Consider the following 23,481-nt stretch of genomic DNA (forward strand, 5'->3'; position numbering starts at 1 on the left):
ACATGCAGAACGCCGGGGGCAGATTTACTTCAGACGAAGTATGAAAATTCAAGGGAACTGCTAGGGACAAAGTGGCGCCACATGCTGAGGCTATGAGGCCGTCGAGCACCAGAGCTAACCGCACACCAAGTGCCACTCGATAAGTGGAGTCACTGGTGCAGAGCCCTGGAATAGCCACGGCTGGTGAACTCGAGTAGAAGAAAAACTGCCTGTAGCACGAGCTTCAGCTCAGCACTTCTAATCTGAGCCAGGACTGAAAAAAAATGAGAGACAATAATCATATTTTTGCAGCTCTTACCAATAAAACAGCCCCCACCACTACCTCCTCCAGATGTTGTTAAGCACTGAACAACAAAGCATAGGGGGATGGAGGGAGTGGAACAGGAACCTTCTGTTATTTAAAGCAGGCATCTCCAGAGCAGTGAGTGTTAACAGGCAGCACCCCAAGTAACCAGAACTGAAATCATAAGACATGCACTGCCACAACTAAACATAACTACCCCTTCAACTTGAAGGAGGTTTTCTTCATGTTAAGTTAGCTGCTTTCACTACATGCGTTTACAAAATATATGTTGCCTGCATATCTAATAGCTGAAACAGATTAAAAATCTGCCAAAATTAGAAAGGAGCAAACAAAACAAAAAGACTATTTGTTTTAAACAAAACATCCAAAACACTCCACATTTTGAATTCAGAAAGAAAGTGCTTTATTATGTTTAATAAACAGTTCACATCATGAAGAAACTTTTTGCATAAAGACTTTTGGATTTCTTAGAAATTATTCTAAGTAGGTAATTTGTCTATCCACTGTTATGGTCTCCTTTAGACTTCTAATGTAGATGCTTCCAGTTTACCAGTGCTTATAAAGACTATACAAACATTTAGTAGTAGCAAGCTTGCTTTTAACATTTGCTTTTTCATTCCCCTTGAATATTTGGTTTTACATAACATAGCAAACATTTTCTTCCAGTAGCTAGAAAGTTTACCAGAGAACTCCCTTTGAGCAAATTATTTTTTTTTTTAATTTTTTTTTATTAGGAAAACATTATACTTTGCAAGGCCTTCAGATGAACTAGGCCCACTTTAACCAAACAATTTTAAATTTGAAGCATGAACCACTTAGTCTGCACAGCAATCTGATGCAATTTTATATACCAAAAAGTCAGACATTTGGACAAATAATCCAAATTTCTGGATCATGATTCTTCCTAGGTGTTACAGGACAATTCTGGGAACCTGAGCATGACCTAACATATACTTTTCAGACACCCTGCTGAAGGTCTTTCATCTGTAAGTGATGCCTCTACATTCAAGTTAAATTTGAACAAACAAAGCTTAAACACACTTCTCAGGAAGTTTTTTATTGGTTGTTTACAAATAGGAAGATGCCAGCAATAGACAAGGAGGTTTAACAGCTGCTTCTTTCTTAACTCAACACTGCTGGGTAAGTCTGGAATCAAACTAGCAAGAGCACTTCCAGATTTTGCCCCAGAAGCTGGAGTAATCCTCTTTACAAAACACTGTTCTTAAGGGATTAAATGAAGACCTGCACACTGTGCTATACTGTACTGTCCAGACTGAAACAGAACACAGACTGGTTTAAGTACCTGCATTTGCTGCAGAGTGAAGCTACTGATAAACAACACCCTCAAGAACAAGTCTGATATTACTAGGCAGTAAAACCCACCCTTCTGCTGATCTGCTCCCTCCCCCAGCTGGGAATATGAATGTCTTCATTTATACTTTGTCTGAAATGTACCTACATCCCCTAAGGATCCTGGAACAACACTAAGGGCTGCATTAACTCTTTATCATCTGGAGTACTTGGTAGCTACAGATCATTCAGCACTGGTTTCTAATAGAGATATGGAAAAATTATAGTGCTTCTTGGAAGAGAATGAAGTGTCCCAGTAAGCATGCCTGTAAGCATATGTTCAGCATATGTTCCTTATCACATTTTCCCCAATCCTGCTGATGGTAACTTCAGGGCCTATAGAGTTTTACTACAAAAAATAAGGAGCTGTGCTAACCACGCTTCTACCACTTTTCACCAATATCCAATTGTTGGCGTTTCCTTGTACTCCACAGTTTGGAACTGCATCATCTAAATTCTCATGAATATACCAATGTCAGCTGCTATCCATTCTTTGTTCTGCTGCACTCCACAAACTACACTATAGTGTATCCCTCAAAATAAAACAAGTATTACTATCTTTGACCACTATTTAAAGAAAAAAAAAATAATATTTGAAAGGAATGACACTGATGACAGCAATAATCTAAGCACTAAGGAAGAGCTACTGTAATACTTTCTCAATCACTCTTCCTTTCCAAGAGCTTCATTCAATCTAATAGTTACTGGAAGAAACTAATTGTTTTACAACTGTTTGGACATGATCCCTTTTATATTATTCCCACTGCAGGAATCACATGTCTATCCAAGAGCCACAGAAGAGATTTGCACAGGTATTAGTACATATCCACAGATCAAAATCTTAACTTCCTGCATTGTAAGAGTAACTTCGGTATACAAAAAAAACTTTAAGGGACATATAGCATTATTTAGAGAAATACTTTCTAGAAACTAGTCTTTTCTCCTTTAGAATATTAAATATAGCATAACCTACTGAAACAAGTACAAACACTAGAAACATTCTTTAATTTCTGAAATAGCTTCATTGGAGTTATCTTAATTGAAAAATACATTTGAATACATGGCTATTAGGTATGTAATGTTCTTACTACTTTGTTCAGATTTAAGACTCAAAGAGAAAAATATTTTAATTGCAACTGTTTTAGGAAAGTAAACCCACCCCTCATATATAAGAAAAAATAAATACATCTAATAGTGAGAGGGTGTACATGCATGAAGGAGAAAGTGCAGGAGACCTACTTAATACAGTGGAATTTAAGCAGAACTTGAAGGAAACAGCTGCCCAGCTTTTATGGATTCAGCCTCTTAGAAATTAAGAATATCATGTACTGAAGTTCCAAATTCTTATACTTATTCAGGACCTAGTCTTAAAAATAGTATTAGTATTTGTAAAAAAAAAAAAAAAAGTCCAGGTATCAGCAATATAACAGCATTTCTGATAGTATGAAGAAAGTTTATATAGAATAAAGGGGTAAGATAGCGTTTCTCAGTGAAACTTATTTCCAGTGAAACCAAACTGTACTGTTGTCAAAGAAGATCTTTGCATTTGATGTAAAAAAGACATCCATTACAGTCAGTCATTGGCAAATAGATCAGTTATGAAAAACAGATAAGCATAACTTCAGTAAGCTACAACTGCACTGCAGTTGCAGGTACTTAGAGAGACAGTGCCACATTAATTATCTGTTTGGACAAATTTATCATAATACAAGCTTTAGACTTTAGAAATTTAAAGTATTGCAAACCTAAATAAGTTTATAAATTCTAGCATCTTCTTCTTAAACTGAAATATATAATATATGAAGTATTTTACATGTAATATTTTATATACAATTGTTTTTTCTTTTTTTGCAATTTAACAGGCAAAGTTAACATTTTTATTTTGGCGAAGGAGACTTCATTTCAGATGCTAGAGTTTGGAGCTCTTGTAACATTCTGAACAGAAGATGGAAGAATCATGATCAGATAGAAAGGGAGCAGTTGTAGCAGCTGTTTAAGGATGCACGGGTGCAAGCACGTGGCGACAAATAGGGCATGTTCCTGACTACAAGAAAGAGAGGAAAAAAGTGGGTCATTCACATAGTTTGCATTCCGTTTCACTGAAAAGCTGAAGTTTATGATCTACAAAGTATTAAATGTCTTAACAACAGTACTGTCTCAAAGCCACACTTGACAGGACAGATAACTGGAGCTAAGAAATCTTGCATCTCTGATGAAAGGTACATTTTGTTCTTATACCAGGTATATGAAGGTTACATCAGACTCTAGCAAGGTCTTCTTCAAAGTGAGGATTTTACATTTGGGAACTCTTTTGTTTGCCCCATTACTCCAATGAAAAACTTCGTACAACCCAAATCTAACAAAAGTATTACATCATAGTCATCGGCAAGAGCAGTTTACTGTGGCAGCAGAAGAAAGTAAGGCGTAATACAAGCAATATTTACCTTGAAATCAACACTATCAGGGTACAAAAAATATAAACCCACCAAGAATTCATGCTAGAGGTCATCTGATCTCCCTAGTCTGAATCAATTAACCTTTTTTGTTTAGTTCCTGAGGAAGCGATGCATTACCTTGTATGTTCAGCACTATTTCTAACAAACTAGTTGAGAGCCATCAAATCCAGGTTCATTCTGTCTGTAAAGCAGTGTGCAAGTGTGTGGACAAAAATACTAGTAAATCAATTACAGTTTTTAGTCTCATCTCAGCACAATGCTCAATATTTTGAGGGAAAAACTAATTACAAATGATTAAAAAATCTAATGCAATTGGTTTACTATAGGTTCACATTGTAAATTAGTCTACATGTATTCCAGCAGATTCTTACTTCCTCTTTGTTTCTTCAAGATTATCTGTTACAACAAATGGGCCTGACACATTCTGGCAGGACAGATACTTGGTTCTCTTCAGAGAAAACCAAGCCATTATCTTCACTTCCAGGAGGGGTATAGTAAAGAAAACTTCTCTTAACCAAGTGAAGTATAGCATCTGTCTTCTTCATTCTTACTGAAAGCAAACCAAGTTTTTCCACACAAAAGTCCTCTCCTGTTCAAACACCACTACGCTCCAGTCTACATAAATAAGCGTTCAGATTTAAGGATTTATAGTAATCAGTTTATTTATACTAATAATATTTTATTTACATTATTAACACCCATGCCTAACAAAGGCCAGGTCATTCCCCTTCAGGTGATTATGGATATAAATTAATCTCCTCATTTGCATTAGAGCTTGGTCCCATAGTGCATATAAATAACAGGTAGTTATTTCATGGCATTTGCTCCTACTTTTTCTACAGGTTTTAATAGGTTTCCTACTAGGACACAAGTACTCAAAAAAACCAAAAACATCCTGTTTCAATTACCTTCTGTAACCAAAGAGTGACACAGAGCTTGTGAAACAAATGATGACAGGGTAGCTCTGTTATGATTTCATCTTTCACATATTCACTGAAGCAGATAGTACAGCAACACTGGTCTTGACCTACAGCCATGAAATAGAAAAAGCATTAGGTTTTGGGTGTTGTTTTTTATTTTTATTTTTACATCTAACATTAACTGAAGTTAAAAACAATATATACCAAAATTACCAATAATGCAATAATTATGAAATACAATCACACTTACTGAAGATTAATTTTCCAAACTGACCAAAGGTTATATTCAGTCTAGATCAAAATTCAAAACCTTACAACAGCCTTGTCAGCTGCATAGTGCATTAAAATACTATATCTATGCTAATATAAAAAGCTAAGTTTGATCTTATAAACTTTACAGAAATTAATTCTTAATTGTTTTGTCCATACCATTACGGTCATCCGTGATGATAATCTGTGGCAGACAATCTATGCTTTCTTTAGGAGCTGGTGGATGCGCCTGTTGATCATCAACTGCAAGAGACTCCAAATGTGCCAGAGCGTTCTGAAAAGGGTGAGCAGAGACCAAATTCTTACTCACTTTATATTTTTCCATATAAAAACAAATAAGAAAAGAAACCCTGTCAGACTAACCATTACATCATTTTTATTTTTGTAATGAATGAGCTGAAACTGAAGGTCAAAACAGTAACAGCTTGTTTTTAAGACTTCTAAAATATCAGTACAGACTCACAACTTATTCTGTAATGAATGTCTGCTCGTGTTACAAAATTTCAGAAAAGAGAACAAGTCAAAAATGCAATAAAACTTGCCAGTACATTTCACTACATTTCACGTTCCGGAAAGAAAAGTTTATTAATTTGTTTCTTGGCTTCAACTACAGCATTACTCAGATATGACAAATATCATGTACCTGGGCTAATGTAAGCATTCTCAATGGAAGCATTCAGGAAAAAAGCAGGATCCACAGAGATGTTTCTCATCTGTGTAAGATAGCCTGCTCTTTGAATTCATCCTGTTTTGAAACTTAAAATCTCATTTTTCATCATACAAAACCACTATGAATCCAATGCCAAAGCAGGCCAATTTGATGTTTATATCATACATTCAACCACCTAAGACACTGGAAGGGAAAGGATCTTCAGCAAAAAAAAAAAAAAAAAAAAAGCATAGCAAGAAAGCAAATATAGCAAATCCAGGTTCTAAGAAATGTACAAGATATACCTGATGAAGCAATCAATACAGCAATACAGCAGACTAAAACTGAAGAGTCACCAACACGTAAGCACTGAGTTCATATCCCGAATGAACTATGCACAGCCCTCAAGTACAACTACTTTCTGTTCTAATCAGGATGAAATGCATTTATTCTAATAGACAAACTTCCAGGCAAGAATTTTAAGAGAAACTGCCATTTTTATAGTGTCAGTGGTTTACCTAATAACTGAAAAACAAACTAGAGAAACATTGGATTACTTTCAAGAGTCTTTCCTCTGGATCTTTACAGAAGGTTATCAGCTGCAGCCTGACTACATATCTGCTCGTCAAAGTGGCAAGGTAGCTCTGGCAACCATTCCACCTAACAGCTTTACACCTACAGTCAAATATTTGTGGCAACACAGATCAGCATGAGCTAACAAATACTTCAAGCTCCTACTGCCACAAGTATTCTCACCTAGAAATGCCAGTTTAAAGCAAACCCTGGAACAGTTTGGTGTGGTGGAGTACACAAGTCTACCTGCAAAACAAGTACCTTCCTCAAAGTCAACAGCTTAAAACCGATCTGTTCTGCCACAACAGACAATGCTGCCTTACTACCATTAGGATAACTGTAGTATTTGCAATGGTGTTTTGCTACTGCTGTGAAGGTCTGAGAAAAACTTGTAGGTAGTAGTATTGTAGTTAATCTAATTAAATACTACAGCTGGAAAAGCTAGATAAGCTCCAAGGCAGACAGAAGGATGCAGTATTACCTGTGTCAAACCTCTGTGCCTATATCCAATATTAGCACAACAGAACAGAAAACAATTTACATTGTACTGCTTGCTTTTTGAAAGCTACATAACAAGCACCACAGATGGAAAGCCTCACAATGACTTTAAGTGATGTTTAAAACTACATCTTCAAAAAAAGCAAACCAAAGAAAGGTCCATTTAATAACTTTTCTAACTTTGGTTTCAAGGCTTCAGAGATACCCTAATTTTCTTATTTCATATGTGACTGTTTACTGCTCCATGTTGCATAAGCCACATGTTGGACACTGCTAAAACCAGGGGTGTTATGGGCTACAGGTGTGTGAGCACTTCACAGCTGTGAACCCGCACAGGAAATACTCAGAAATGAAAATCACAAACAATGCAGGCACACCCCACCTGCTCTATATTGCTACTCTAACACTCCCAGTTAAGTAACTTCTTTAAAAAGTGATAGTAAAAAAAACCAAAACAACCCACATACATAGGTCATTAAGGACAAACTACTTAGCAGAACCCAAGAGTCTTATAGAACATGGCTTTTTTTTTGATTGCTTTTAATATGCATTTGCTTTTTCTCCCTTCCAGATCTCACAGTTGTGACAGAATTCTCCCTTCCCTCATCACCCAGATATAGCAAATTTATTTTGCTGGATAGTTTTTTGTTTGTTTGTTTGTTTTTCCCCCAGAAAACTGAGCTATAATAGAGTACAATAACAAGTAATGTCATCACAGGTGAGCTGTCTAGTTGAAGAATCTACTAGTTTCTTTAGGTAACAGAGCTGTGTGGGACTCACAAAGGGGGATTAAGTAAATCAGTAACAGGCTGAATAAGGTCACAGTTTTTGGACAAATTTTTAATGTTTTAATTAAGAACTCAATCCAACCTGTTCACCAAAACAGAGAAATAGAATCAGAGAATGGTTTGGGTTGGAAGGGACCTTCATGACTTTCTAACTCTAACCCCCTGCCATGGGCAGGGACACCTCCCACCAGACCAGGTTGCCCAAAGCCCCACCCATCCTGGCCTTGAGCACCTCCAGGGATGGGGCATCCACAGCTTCTCTGGGCAGCCTCTGCCAGGGCCTCACCACCCTCTGAGTGGAGAATTTCATCTTTATGTCTAATCTGAAGCTAGCCTCTTTTAGTTTTAAATCATTACTCCTTGTTCTGTCACTACATTCCCTGGTAAGAAGTCCCTCCCCACCTTTCCTGTGGTACTGGAAAGCCACTCTAAGGTCTTCCTGGAGCCTTCTCTTCTTTTTTTTTTTTTGCTCACCAGTATCCCCAAGTCCTTCTCCACAGGTCTACTCTCAATTCATTCATCACCCAGCCTGACATCATCACCTATCATCACCCACTCACACTGGTGATTGCTCCAGCCCAGATGAAGGACCTCGCACTTGACTTTGTTGAACTTCATGAGGTTTGCAGAAGTCCACCTCTCAAGCCTGTCAAAATTCCCCCTCGAGGGCATCCCTTCACTCCAATTTGTCAGCCATACCACTGAGCTTGTCATCATCCACAAACTTACTGATTACACTCAATCCCACTGTCCATGCTGCTGACAAGTGTTCCATAATACTGGTCCTAATTCAGACCCCTGAGGAACACCACGTCACTAGTCTCCACCTGCACATTGAGCTACTGATCACAGCTTTTCCAGTGCAACCATAGAAACAGTTCCTTATCCACTGAATAGTCCATCCATCACATCCATTTATCTCCATTTTAGACAAGGATGTCATGCAGGACTGTATGAAGTGCTTTGCATAAGCCCAGATAGATGACATCAGTTGCTTTCCTCATACACCAGTGCTGTAAACCCATTGTAGAAGGTCACCAAATTTGTCAGGCAAGATTTGCCCTTTTTGAAGCTGTGACGGCTGTCACCAGTCACTTGTATTTTCCATAGCTTGCAGGGAAAGCAAGCTCCATGACCTTGCTATGCGAGACTGACTGGTGTGTAGTTCCCCAGGCTTTCCTTTTTCCCCCCCCTTTTTAAGCATGAGGGCATTATTTCATCTTTTTCAGAGACACAGTACTTTAAGCTAGCCAAAACTTAGACTTCTACATTATGAAACCTCTGGTGCAAAGATACCTCATCACCAAGAAACAAATGGGTTAGTTTAAAGTCACAACAGAAGCAGAGGTGCAGTGCACATCTTCCATAAGGTAGAATCAGACTAAGCAAGATTTAAATAACATGTTGGCCCTAAAGACAGATCTAAATAACACTAAACGCTAAAACACTGTAACTGACAACTAGGTGAAAGTATTTTTGAATACTTGGACTACAAATACCACAACAAGAACAAATATTCTATTGGAAAGCTGTTATAAATATACAGATAATATGCCTGGGTTCAAACAGGGAAAGTTGTTCATACAGGGAAAGGAAAAACACATGCAAGCAGTAAAATCCGCAAGGTGAAAGCAAAAGATGTACAACAAGCAGGAAAGGTATCTAGTGAACTGGAACCAAATCTCCCTGTAGAATAAGCAAGAAAAATGCCTAGCAAAAACAGAACAAGTCCTGATCTCCAAAATAAAATGCGCTATGTCAAGAACAGATGAAATCACTCCCTTTACTCTTGGGGAGGGAAACGAGAAGCATAGAATCACATCTTTATTCTTCATGACTGGCATTTTAATTTTTGTATCCTTCAGAGCTCTAAAGCCTCATCACCTTGACCTTAGTACCTAGGATATCCTTCCTAGTGATCTCTTTACCTGATATACATGTACAGTTAATTGAAACTGCAGAACAAAAATTGTTGTATTACATTTCCTATATAATGAATAAAAAGACTGTATTAAAAAGTACTGCATCAAAAATTGAATTTTCTAGTTTTAGAGAAGATATTTTCAAGAGTCTCTTATTCAAACTTGAAGTCTTCAGTTTGTTCTTCACATCACAAAATGTATTTATTTTTAAATAAAGTTCTTCCCCCAAAAAAAGTTTTGTATTCCGCATTTTGGATTTCTGACCAAGCACTGTGACCACAGTGAGAAAGATAAGGAAGAGGCTTTGTAACATTATGACATTTACGTCATTCACTGTTCCAGTGAACGATTTCTCATTTTTATATTTGTTGAACAGAATTCTACATCCTACGTCTACAGCTGCCTGATTACCAGGGAAGTTTATTTAGAGGTTGCTGTTCCAGCTTTCACACACAAATTTCTAGTCCTCGTTAATCCAGTGAGAGATAAAGTCACATCATATTTTATTAATACAGATTATATCAGAATAGCCATTCACAAGTCCAGAAAACATTATATCCTACATCTTGCTGTGATCGTTAAAAGATATGATCTCAAACAATCAAAATTAATTCTGGATGGATAGATAAGATGGGAGGTAATAACCCTTAAGAGAAAGGATATTAATTTTGTTTAGTCAAATAAAAATATGAGAATATCACCTTTAAAAGGTTGCTTCTTAAGTTAAAATTTCGAAGAAAGAAGAGTACTGATGGATTTGATCTGAAAGGACACACTATATTCAGGAAAGACAAGGAGCTGATATATTAATCAGCTGTTGCAAGACATCTAGCTATTTCAGGCAACACAGATATTCTAGATTTTCTTACAGAGTATTTTCTTTTGTGCCAACAATACAGAAATTGACACACAGATAGTACCAGTACACTTTCTAAAGGATACAGATTGAGAGCATTATATATAAAAACAATTAAGGATCTATCCAAGTATGACACTAATGTACTTCCCCTTAAACTCTCAAGACTAGAAACTTCTTATGGAGCAGTTATTTCCTGTTGACTAATTCCAATTATGCCAGACTTCTTATGCTCACCATAAAGTTTCAGAGATTCGAGTGCTAATTTCAAGTAGTAATACTATTTCAGAAAATTGGCTTTCCCTCTTGTCCAATATCCAGAGCGACCTGATCCACAGGCTCCAGAGAATAACTACATTTTAAGTTATCTAACTGCTTGCCATGCAAGTTCAACGGCGCTCAGTTCCTGGAGACACTAACATAATTACAGCAGCTCCTCATATATATATTCACCTACAGCTGTGTTTACAGGTCAGCCTGACAGAAGTCCACACATTTCTTCTGACAGAAGAGCTACAGAATGCTGCTGCACAGTAATGAGAAACAAAGTGTCAGATCTGTAATAACCTCAAGTCACCTCTTCAAGTGTTAACATACAGCTAAAAAAAGGATGGGATTAGTTTCCCCTCTCTACACAGATCCTTTCTTTGGTGGTAAGGAGGAGGTCAACTGCTTCTATAGTTCTCCCTTGTCTGATGTGGTGAGAACTGGCAGCTTATGAAAAGGGCATAGATTTTCGCCATACAACTTCAAAATACTGCTTTTACAATAAGGATATCAACAGACACATCGATAAACAGTTTTGAAACATCTCCAGATAAGTAACACTAACAAGATCCAACAAAGCTGAAGAGGACCCTGTGGTACTCTATCATAAATAATGCTAACCTCCCATATTCCTTGAGGGATGCACAATACACGGAAATTCAATGACTGCCAACTTCAGGGAACAAGCTTTTAATCCCCTTAGAAAATTCACAAAATGTTTGATTTCACTGCTATCTATGAGGAAAGAAAAAAAGCTTTATGATTGTTTCCACTGACAGCCAGCTTTAGAAAACATTTTAAAATGTCCTTGGAATTGTGCCTGCAAGCATCCTATGACACAGCCTGCCCTATTCACCCCTTTTAACTAAAAGCCAGTTGCAAAGCTGCCCCTTGCTGCCCTCTAAACTTCACGTAAAACAAAACCATTCAATTTAATTGTTGCAGCACCATATTATGTCTACCAAACACTTAACTCTTATTTTGGAAAATATTCTGCAGGGAAGATTTCTAGCAGTGCAGGAATTGTCACATTGCATCAACCTGAATTTCAGCTAGCTCCATATTTATTCTGACAGTGACCATCATCATGTAACTCAAGAAAAAACAAACAGGAAAACAAAGATTGTAACCATGTAACCATGACAGTTTATTTACCCAAAGTATGAAATGAAATCTATTAGTGTAAGGTAAAGATAAACAGGATTTTAAAAATACATATGGAGCCAAGACACCAGAAAAATCTTGTGGTGAAGTATAAAAAATAAAGACTTCCATTAAAAGCTCTTTAAAAAAAAAAAAAGCTGGGATAATCTATAGGTACAGATTCAGGTATAAACTTTCTTTTGGTATGTAGGGAATTTAGCAACATCTTTACAGCAATTTACATGATGTGTTTATACTTGCAGAAATTATTTTCTCTTAGAGGAAAAAAGATAGTAAAGTTCTCAAAGTAGTGCTGATCATAACTTCTTGCTCTGTATCACTTACAACAGCTTTATTTTCAAGTTTGCATACCTGAAAATTCAAGATGGACCAAGAAATTAGTTTTTTAGTTCTCTGTCAACTTCTGAATAAGAAAAAAATTGTCACAACGCCACTTATATAATACTACCAAGAACACATGTACAATTCCTACTTTTTCCCCAAACACTGATTGAAATAAGGCCTGAACACCTTCATATCTATATTTTAAAAAAAGAGAATCTGAAACTTAATGACCTGAATATTTGCATACTAAAAACAAAACAAAACACAACACAAGAACAAAGGGCTCTGGTTTTATTTCACACAAAATTAAATTGCTGTGTTTTAATACCTCCATAGCTTGTGCTAAGCGTTCCTCTAGTGCCACATACGTGATAAACTGGGGGTCCACAGATGAAATGGCTTGAGCAGCTCCTAGGCCTTCATTAAACTCATCCAGCAGCCTGTAGAACATGAGTTAGGAAGCATGGTTAACATTACAAAGTTAATATAACAAGATGAGGGCTGGGCACATTAAGTTGTTGCACATCACCTGTTAATGAGCGTGTATTATCTCGCAAGGTGGTTATGGTTATGGAGGCAGCTCTGACCTCGGCTGGCTGCCAGACACCCACCCAGACAGCTCTCATCTTGGCTGCAGGGCCCAGCTGGAACCAGCATCCCCACTATCAGTGTCTGCACCGAGCACAGTGCTACAGCCACAGCAGTGCAGACCTCAGATGAATTTGAGGTGAGCTTTGCTCTGAAGTGCTTGACAGTCAATTTGTTATATTATTAAGTAGAAGAGAGGCAGCTTTAAATCTTACTGAAAAACACTCCCTCTAGCTTACTTTCACTTTAAACCAAACCAAACATTATTCTAGGATTAGGCTTTGCAAGCGGCTTTGATTGCTTTCTTCCTACTATTTGCAGGACTCCTCTAACTGAGAAGAATAATTGCAATAAAAATTATTGCAATTGATGAAGATTGATGCAATTGATGAAGAATATTGCAATAATGACACAAGATTGACTGAAATATTCAAAATTGTGATGTTAGGTAAGCAAATGTCGTTCCAAAGAGAAACAAAAAGTTTTACAGTATCTGAATTGTACCAAGTGCAAAACAGGAAAAGACCACAGTTAAAATGCTTTACTGACTTGAATGTTGACTACATTCATATTACTTTACTTTCTTTTATACTTCCACTACTCTTATCTTGAAAAATCAATTGAATAAGTATATCCATCCATCTTAGCGCACCAGAATTTTCTCAGATCAGACTGATTTAGCAGATCTACATTCTTCTTCCTTCTTAAAGGAAACATAACACTTGCAGTACCTTAAAACTTAAAAATCAGATTATCAGCCCTTGAAGCATATGCGTACTGATAGCCACATGTATTTTGATGTCTTTCAGAATAAAGAAAACAGTAACTACAAAACCTCCAAAATTAATGCAGAAAACTACAAGAGGCATACACACCTCCACTCCACATCCAGGTCCTCACTCACACTGGAGTCATCCTCAAGGTTGTTGTTTCCATCCAAAATAAATAAGCCAGGATGCACAAATTCACTAACTAGATGATTTTCCTCATCACTGCTACTTTCTTCAGGGTACTGTAAACAAGGAAACTCCACTTCCTCCAAAGGTGGGAGTTCCCTTCAAACAAATAAAAGTGTTTTTTTTCCCCTTTCAAAAAAATCAAAGAGCTAATACTAAAAAGTTAGGAGAACTTACAAATACATACCAGTGGGCACACATATTACAGATTATATTTTACAAATATATACAAGAGGGTACACATATTACATCAATAGCTGAAGCTGCATTTCACAGACTACAGAGTCCTAGACTGGGGATTTAATGTTGGCTGTGGGGAAAAAAAGTCCTAGTGGTATCAACTAACCCATACAAACTAAGAACTTAGTAAGATACATGATTCTGTGGCAAAATTATTTTTGTAATACTCAAGGCCAGCAGCATAGTAAGGGGACTTGCTTTGCATTTTCTCCAGTACAGGCAGTATCCCTGCCACAGCTGATTCGGTACCAACTTCTTTATTCATCTAAGCTCCTAAGGCAAAAAAAATAAATGCTCTCTCAACTCCCTAGAACAGCCTTCCATGGGGAAAGCTTGGCCTAAATGCAGAGATATTATTTGTAAGAGAAGACACGTACGTGAGGAGAAAGGTTTCTTTTTCTTTGATTCTCTAGAGGAGCACAAGTCACCAGGATGTTTAGAACCACAGCACTGCAAATCCTACTTTCCTGTTTATTTGTCCTCTGATGAGGAATCATTTTAGAAATGGGTATATTTGCAGGCTATTCACACACAGAAAGTTAAAGGATAAACAGCTCCATTGCTGCTGTTCTGAAACAGATTACTTTTCATAAAGCCATGCTAATTTTTCAAACCTCAGGAGACAGCAATACTAGCAAGGCAGTAATAAATCTGGACTGCTTGGTGCTGGATACCATCTGCCTAAGAGCAGAAGCAGGAGAAAGAACACTTAGGCATGACTTGTTGCACTACAAGCACTCAAACTAAGAATCAAAGGTCAGTATTAGATGCCTAGAAATATTTTCCTTGCCTATTTATAGCTACAAGTTTTGTCTTGCAACATTGGCAGACACTTTAAAAAACATGCAATGGATGATTGGAAGTATTTGCTTGCTGAGAGCTTACAGTTTTTTTTTTTTTTTCCCAGTTTACTTTAATCACTGATAGGGCTGCAGAAATAAGAAGTAGCAGTTCCATTCACTGGAATATGAAAAGCAGGGACAAACAGTTCTGCAAGGAGTACTATGCAGTATCAGAAGATGTATAATGTATGGTATGCCTCTTTACAATTAGCTTGTCTTACCTGGCATTTTAAGGTCAGTATATCCAGCCTGTTATCCCTATAGGTGCTACTTTTTCCTCATTATTGGAATGTCAGTGCCCTCTTATTATTTCTTTACCTTTCATAAAATAGTCAGTATTGTTTGTATGACATGCCATTTTTCGTTTGATTTTAAATGAGTAACTACTGTGGTTATTATGATGTAAGCAAGTGGTTACTGCTAAGATAGTGAGCACCTTTAGAATTTATTTTATTCTATCCACTGTCACACGGCTACTGTGTTACTGATGATGTCAGAGCTGACAGGAACAAGTTACTTAGTGAAATAAAAACATACCTTCCACCTAAACCGGAGCCTATATACACTTCTATACCACTGTTACCCTCTTCAGGCTCATGTTCCTCCCTGCCTGGGAGGGTCCCCCAGCTCTCATCACTTAAGGACTTCACTGCAGCAGCAAAACAAAGAGGCCCAGATGCCGACCATTCTCCATCACTACATTCTGAGCTGCAATATAAACAAAGCAAAGTATTAATTTAACCACTGCTTTAGTGGAAAGAAAACAAACATACAAACATTGTGTCCTCCTGCTTTTGTACAAAGCTTTGTTGTCAGTGTAGGCTACTTTTCTACGATAATTTTTTGGTATTTATAAATGTATTAGGTATATAATTAACCCACCAGCAGAACAGATGAATGGTAGTAAATTTTTCCAGGTACAATTGATCCTGCATTTCACCCACTAAAGTTGAACGTTGATGTTTTTGTACTTCGCCCTCTAAAAGGTCAACATACTGTAAGGCTAACCCAGAGATTGAGAACCGTCCTTTTTTTAAAAAATAATCTAGTAATGATTTCCAACACAGATTATAGTAATATTAATTATGTTGGTAGTCAACTTTGTTCCAATATTCTGCCTATAAAATTCTCATTAAAGTTAACACACATGCACTAATTCAAAATAGAAAAAAGGTTATGTCTACAGTCATTCAGAGTAAACAATGCAAGAACTTTTCATGTGTATATTTCAAAACTTAGGATTTAACTATGCCAAATTCTACAAAGATACAGAGCTTCCCTCAGTGATTATTGAGTTACATACAGACTTGTCACTTGCCAAAACATGACACATTAACTTAGCATGTGGACTTTCTGGAAGCAGACCTTCTAGCCAAACTGGCCTGTCCTTGCCACATGATCCCAGCACTACAGGGTGGGAGGTAAAGGACATGCTCCTTGTTCTATCACCCTTGCCCTCCCTAGGGACCCACCACAACCCTCCCAGTTCAGCACACACATGTATCTAGCAACTAGGCAAGGCTTCCTCTTCCTCATACAGTCTATACATGCTATCACCACAACAGCTGGGCATTTCCTCAAGGGATAAATGAGAGCTGAAGCCCCATGCTGCAGCCATCAGGATGGTGAACTTCTCTCCTGGTTGAAAAGTGAAACTTGAGTTGCACGATATAGTCTGACATGCCAGCTCTGCTCTTTATACAGCTACATATACATTTTTGAACACTTATATATGGACTAACCATTTAAACACAAAATTGCACCTTGTAAAAGTAGAAAAGTCTCTGTACAGAGTAGACACTGACAGTTTACCTTATAAGAGCACATCTTTTGAGGGTAAACACAGATTATGCTTAAGTTAAAGAATATGCATGCTTCCTGTTTAGTAGGTCAGTAATTTCCATCATGAAGAAGACAGTCACTTTTTCAAATCCAATCTATATTTCTCTCATGCCCTGTTACAACAAGCTATCACTCCATCATGGAAGCCAGCACTATAACTGTACAGTATTGTCTGTTTCCTCCACTGCATTTTAATATTCTAGCAACAGCATTTCACAAGTAGAAAAAAAATATTATATAGCAATGAAAATGTTAAAAAAGTAAACCTTACAGGGAAGGAAAGGATTCACTTGCAAGTCCGCCTGTATGTTCAATAGAAAAAAGTAAAATAATGTCTACTAACAGTTTACAATGCCTTAGAGATTTTCTTCTCTTATAACCAAGACTCTGCAATATTTAAAGGATAAGAATTTATGCCGATTTTTCATGTTGTTTTCTCCACAAAGTCTGTGGTAACACAGGCTACTAAACTTATGAAACCTAGCAGCAAACACAGATGCACACAGATGAAAACAAACTAGAAGAAAAAAAGAGAAAAAACACTAAAGCAAGGAAGCACTACCACATTTACCAAAAACAGGGTTAAATGCATTTTTTTTCCCCACTCTCAAACAGATCATTTACTTAATTTTAATTCACAGCGAAAAGTGCTTAATTACCCTCATGTGAATAAAGTTCATCAATATAAGGTTTATTCAAATCAGTCTACCTTTTGGGTAGACAATCCAAAACAGAAGGAAGCCTGAATACTGCTCCTGGCTTCCAGGCTGTAGCCTGGAATCTGTACTTCTGAAACAATATTCATTCATAGTTATTTTGGAAACACCCACTCATCTGAAGAACCTTAATTAAAAATTAATTAAAAGCGCGGTATTAACCAACTCTATCAAATTATTCTTCAGAGATGACAAAGTAGAATTTTTTCCACAAAGTCTGAAAAGATTATCAATATTCTGCATGACAGTATATTTGACTCCAAAAAAATCCTGAAAATAACAAATCTTGAGGGAAACTCTCAGGAAAAGAACAGTAATTTGCCAAAAAGCATGTTGAACAAGGTCTTCCTTCTCTCCTCCATCCTCTCTTTAAAAATAAGAGAAGTAGTAGCCTTCCTGAGTGTTAAGGTAATTTGACCCTACACAAAAGGATAGTTGGTATTAATATAGTGAGGGAAAAGCCAGCACCAATTGGCATTCTCCTTTCTCCTATCTTTAGACATTACATATACATTTTTATTTGGTTTTACATTTTTACTTGGTTTTGGGTAACTTCTATCAACTCCCACATAAATTTTTTAACGATCATTAAAAGAACTAAGACAGCGATGTAAGACAAATGTTTCCACAAATACATTTTAAAGATTCACTCATGGTCTAAGATATTGTTCTTTACTGAGTTCTCTGCCAAAAAAAAATAGATATCATATTAACTATCACAGTATTAGAACATAAAAAAACAGACTGAAAACTAAAAGTTCAAGATAAATGATCTATAGTATATATATCTGTACACACTAATACTACAAGACTGCATTTTACATTTGTGTCCCCATGATTTTTTTTTTAAGGAAAAATATTCAAGCAAAAAACAGTACTTTCCTCACATAATTCTTATGCACCTAACTCCACTGTTTTTTACAAAGAAAAATATTAAAATCATATTAATTTGCTACAATGCCATAAGTACCATTTCTTTAGATTGCCTTGGAGAGGGGTGAAGGAGAGCTGAAGGGATAAATCAACATTTCATTTTATGACTACATTCTAAAACTCCTCGAGTTACTATGTCCCATTTGCTGACAAATTATGAAGATGTGCACATTGCTTACACATACAATTCAGCACAATACAAATATAAAAATGGTACTTTACCTGTCTTCATCTTTGAGGGGCTGTGGTAAGTGTCTGCTGCAGCATTCAAGCGCATCCCAAAAATTGCTATTGTTTAAGTCATCATTTTGTTCTTGAGCTGTTGTGTTTCTACTTAGGTCTGTGCTAGTGTTCTTTTGAGAATCTGTGTACTTTTTGGATTTGAGGAACGTAGCGAAACTCAATTCTTCTTTGTCATTTCTCCATGTACGCTTATCATAGCCTTGCTGGATTTTAGCAGTTTCACTTCCCCTATTAGGAGTGCTTTCGCTTTCTTCATCATCAGACAGATGAGTCTCTCTCTCCAACCGGCTTGTGGGATTTTGCTTTCTTATTTTAGGTCTCACTGCTAGCTCAGGTGGATTTCCTTGTTCAGCCTCGTCATCACTGAGGTTTAATTCATTATAAGTTGTTACAGGGGTACAAATTTCAGTATCTACTAGATTTATCTGTTGTGTTTCATGAGTCAGGTTACTTTTTGGTATGGCTTGACCTTCGGCAGGGGATTTTTTAAGTGTTTTGTTGTTTGAATGGTTCATGTCTGAATCTATGCTCAAATATCTTGTTAAAGGCACTGGTCTTACTTCCTTACAACATTCTCTAGAAATTCTGCGGCTAAGAGTGGACAATTGGGACTCTAAGTCAGTGAAAGCCTCTATACCTTTTCCTAACTCAGAAACTACGTCATCTAGTGCTTCCTGAAATACACCTGCTTCTTCTCTTCCCAAACATAGCTGGTCTTGTCCATCATCATCTTCTCCATCACTGCTATCTGGCTCATAAGAATCGATGTTTACAAAAGCAATTCCATTGTGACCATTCAAATCATTAGACTCTCCAGAAGCATGTTCAGTGACGTGTTCAGAATTTTTATCAGGATTCTGAATGTTCCCTGTGATTTGGTTGCTTTCCACTTCATAAGAGGCTAGAGAAACTGGTAAAGCGCTTGTCTCTAAAATTCGGCTCAAATTAGTCTGACAAACAGGTTCTCCAGTTGCAGTATTTTTTAACAGTATCTCATCCCATAAACATGAACGAAGTTGAACTAACGGCCTGGAACCTACACAGAAAGTTGCAAGAAAATACGTTAGGAAAAAAAAAAAATACCAAAACCAATGGAGACATTCTCAATTATAAAATCTGCTCATGAAAAAGGTAGTTTACTGAGGATGTGATGCAATTTGATGATGAATTTAGCAGAGACATAGCCATCCTTCATTAATATATTTAGTCTTATTTCTATAAATTAAGCCTAAAAAAAATTAAGTGATACAATTTCAGCTCAGCATGCAACAGCAAAAGACAAATATTAAAGAAGCATGCTCACAAGCAGCATCCTTACATTGTTTAATTAAAATGGAATTTTAAGATGAGAACAGGAAACCTGAAATACACTAGAGGATTTAAGGAGCTGCAACATTTCTTTCCACATGCAAAAAAATGAACTAACCATTCATTAACCAGCTGAATTGTGCCTCCTGCCACACTCAGATAAAGCCATTTATTGCTCCAATAAATTACATACTAATAACATTGTATTTTGTACATGCAGCTGTGAGTGCAACTCTTCATGAGAAGACAATAATAGCAGAGATGAACGTGGAATTTACAGATGGTAGTTACCATCACTGCAAATTCTGTTTGGTTATATTACACTTGAACAACTCTTGCATAAAAGGGACAATAAATATCAGACTCAGCAGCAAGGTAAAAGAAGGTAAAAATATGTTTGTTACTAGCACGACAAAATGAATGTTTATTTCAAGTCATCTGTAAGCTTCAAACTGTTTCTGGACATACAGTGGCTTGCATTACTTGATGCAAGTACTTAAAAATTTTAAGTTGGTATTAACAGACCTGGAAATTTAACTACAAGAGAAAAACACTGAAATATGCATAGCCTCATAGCCTCAGAACTTCTAAAGTAACATTTTCTCTCTCCTTTGTAGACTGTTTTCTAACTGCTCTTTTCTTTTTTTTTTTTTTTTTTTTAAAAAAAAGTTAATACTATACTACTATCAAATTTATCATACACCATTGTTCCTGGAGACTTAGGTGAAGTGGATCATCTCTGTATGGCTTTATTTTATTTGTAGCTCCACCTCTATGACACTACCACCTTTTTATTTCAGATACTCAGACCTGTGCCAGCTCTTACTTTAGGAGTCATTAAAAATGTGCCTTTTGGACAGTATTATCTCCTTGTTTGTAATGATTGCTATGCATGTAAATTCTAAGAGTGACTTGTTTTCTACATTAACGAACAACAAAATGCTTGTTTATTTGATCTCTTTTCCTATCACAGCTTTTCAGATTTCTTTGAGAAACATTTTGGATTGATTTATTTCTGTTTTGTGCCGGGTCACTGCTAACTAAAATGAGCTGCATATTTCTTTATTAATTGACCTGACACCTTAAATGCAACTAAGCAACCATGCAAGATTGGTAAAAGGATATATTCTTGGGGATATTCAAAACCTGATTTGACACAGTCCTTGGTTACCTGCTTTAGGTCACTCTGCTTGGGCAGAGGTGCCTGGCAGCCTCAGGCTTTAAGCTGTTCTGTTTTCCCTTTTATTTTAAACCCTGGAATGGTTATTATTTTACAGGATTTCCTACCTCTGCCTGTTCTTAAAGTAGCATGTTATGGAGTCCTTACAATGCATTGTTTTAATGTTTTTCTCTTGTAGTTAAATTTCCAAGTCCGTTAATACCAACTTAAAATTTTTAAGTACTTGCATCAGACAATTTAGTGAACACTAATGATATTCATTTGATATTCATTAAGCCAAAAAAAAATGAAAATGGCCCAACTGATATAAACAAAGGAGAGCTTTTAAGGTGTCATACAGGCTTAAACTAATTCCAACATAACATCTGCCTTCCCTTCCCCACCCCCAAGCACCTCAAGTTGCAGTTACATGGAATATATACAGAGAGATGCACATACGTGAAGAAGTCTCTTCCTGAACATTGTTCAGCTCTAATCTCTTGTGTTCTCCACTGCGTTGGCATACACATCCATCTTGGCAATTCAAAGATGGTATAATGCTGATATAAGGATGTCTTGTTTCAGATCTTCTATCCATAATACCACCTACTCGTTTTGGCAACGCAGGTTTTCCAGCTTCTTGGCCCGCTGCTAGACAAGGTTAAGGAGGAAGAAAAACAAAACCAAACAAAAGAAGAAACAAACAAGAAGACTCTGTCAGACAGCATTATCTTAAAGTTTTCTTCCTCCCCAATTTGATTGTTTTTTTCCTCTGTTTTAGCAAGGAATTTCCCGCTTCTCTCCACTGAAGTTTTGAAATTCACTAACATACAGTTTTTTAAGAACTTAACATGCTCTGTGTATATGTGAAAGCACATAACAGGATTCTGATCTACACTAAATATTGACAAGTACCAGTATTTCCCTCCTCTTAACATGCTTGCAGCAAGTAACAGACTTAATAAAAAACTGAAATTAAGTCCAGATACTACATGACCTCATTTTTTCTTTGGATGTGATACTCCTCTACACCGTGATACATACGTCATCTTGCAAGACATTTCTGAGTGCTATAACAGAAGAGATTTCAGTTAATGCAGCACAATACAACTAGCACTAGCTGTCTTGTCCATGTGACAGGAAAAGCACAAATAATCAAATTACACCTTCGAGAAGAGAAGTCCAAGTGCATTACATAGTTCAGGCATGGCCATACAAGGCAACAGCCCATGTATGATTCCTGTTATTACCACACTAATTCAACTGGTTGAAACAACAACAAAGTGTAAACACAGTGACACTGCTTAATTGTTAGTTTGTTCTCTAAAACATCAGTAATCTTCATGAACAGATGTCCACCCAAGAGAGTCAAACTCTTGGAATGCAACTCCTTATTTTTTATTTTTAAAAATTGAATGCCTTCAATTAGAAGGCTCAATGCCTTCTTCGCCTCAGTCTTCAGCGGCAATACCGGTTGCTCTCTGGATACCCAGTACCCTGAGCTGGTGGAAGGGGATGGGGAGCAGGATGTGGCCCTCACTATCCACGAAGAAACGGCTAGCGACCTGGTACGGCACTTGGATGTGCACAAGTCGAGGGGGCCAGATGGGATCCACCCGAGGATACTGAAGGAACTGGCAGAGGAGCTGGCCAAGCCACTATCCATCATTTATCCACAGCCCTGGCTACGGGGGGAGGTCCCAGTTGACTGGTGGCTAGCAAACGTGACGCCCATCTACAAGAAGGGCTGGAAGGCAGACCCAGGGAACTATAGGCCTGTCAGTTTGATCTCAGTGCCAGGGAAGCTCATGGAGCAGATCCTCCTGAGAGTCATCACGCGGCACTTGCAGGGCAAGCAGGCGATCAGGCCCAGTCAGCATGGGTTTATGAAAGGCAGGTCCTGTTTGACGAACCTGATCTCCTTCTTTGACAAAGTGACGCGCTGGGTGGATGAGGGAAGGGCTGTGGATGTGGTCTACCTTGACTTCAGCAAGGCTTTTGTCACCGTCTCCCACAGCATTCTCCTCAAGAAACTGGATGCTCTTGGCTTGGACTGGCGCACACTTCATTGTGTTAGAAACTGGCTGGATAGCCGGGCCCAAAGAGTCGTGGTGAATGGAGTCAAGTCCAGTTGGAGGCCAGTCACTAGTGGCGTTCCCCAGGGCTTGGTGCTGGGGCCGGTCCTCTTTAATATCTTCATTGATGATCTGGACGAGGGCATTGAGTGCACCCTCAGTAAGCTTGCAGATGACACCAAGTTAGGTGCGTGTGTCGATCTGCTTGAGGGTAGGAAGGCTCTGCAGGAGGATCTGG

At 37.4% G+C, this 23,481-nt stretch overlaps 1 protein-coding gene across 1 annotated transcript in view; it reads right to left on the minus strand.

Moving 5' to 3' along the window:
* Window positions 1–705: 705 nt before the first annotated feature.
* The window catches only part of PJA2 (praja ring finger ubiquitin ligase 2), a 31,612-nt gene continuing 8,836 nt past the window's right edge, over window positions 706–23,481 (minus strand). The window contains exons 3-10 of the mRNA XM_082783169.1: window positions 21,628–21,816; window positions 18,681–19,737; window positions 15,505–15,675; window positions 13,805–13,984; window positions 12,670–12,781; window positions 5,460–5,574; window positions 5,019–5,137; window positions 706–3,698 (exon numbers count right to left, since the gene is read on the minus strand). Of these exons, the coding sequence (XP_082639295.1) occupies window positions 3,648–3,698; window positions 5,019–5,137; window positions 5,460–5,574; window positions 12,670–12,781; window positions 13,805–13,984; window positions 15,505–15,675; window positions 18,681–19,737; window positions 21,628–21,816 (1,994 nt within the window). The 3' untranslated portion in view covers window positions 706–3,647. The remainder of the gene's footprint in view (window positions 3,699–5,018; window positions 5,138–5,459; window positions 5,575–12,669; window positions 12,782–13,804; window positions 13,985–15,504; window positions 15,676–18,680; window positions 19,738–21,627; window positions 21,817–23,481) is intronic.

This window comes from Aythya marila (assembly GCF_965140915.1).
Source record: "Aythya marila genome assembly, chromosome: Z".
In the NCBI taxonomy this organism is placed as follows: Eukaryota; Metazoa; Chordata; class Aves; order Anseriformes; family Anatidae; genus Aythya; species Aythya marila.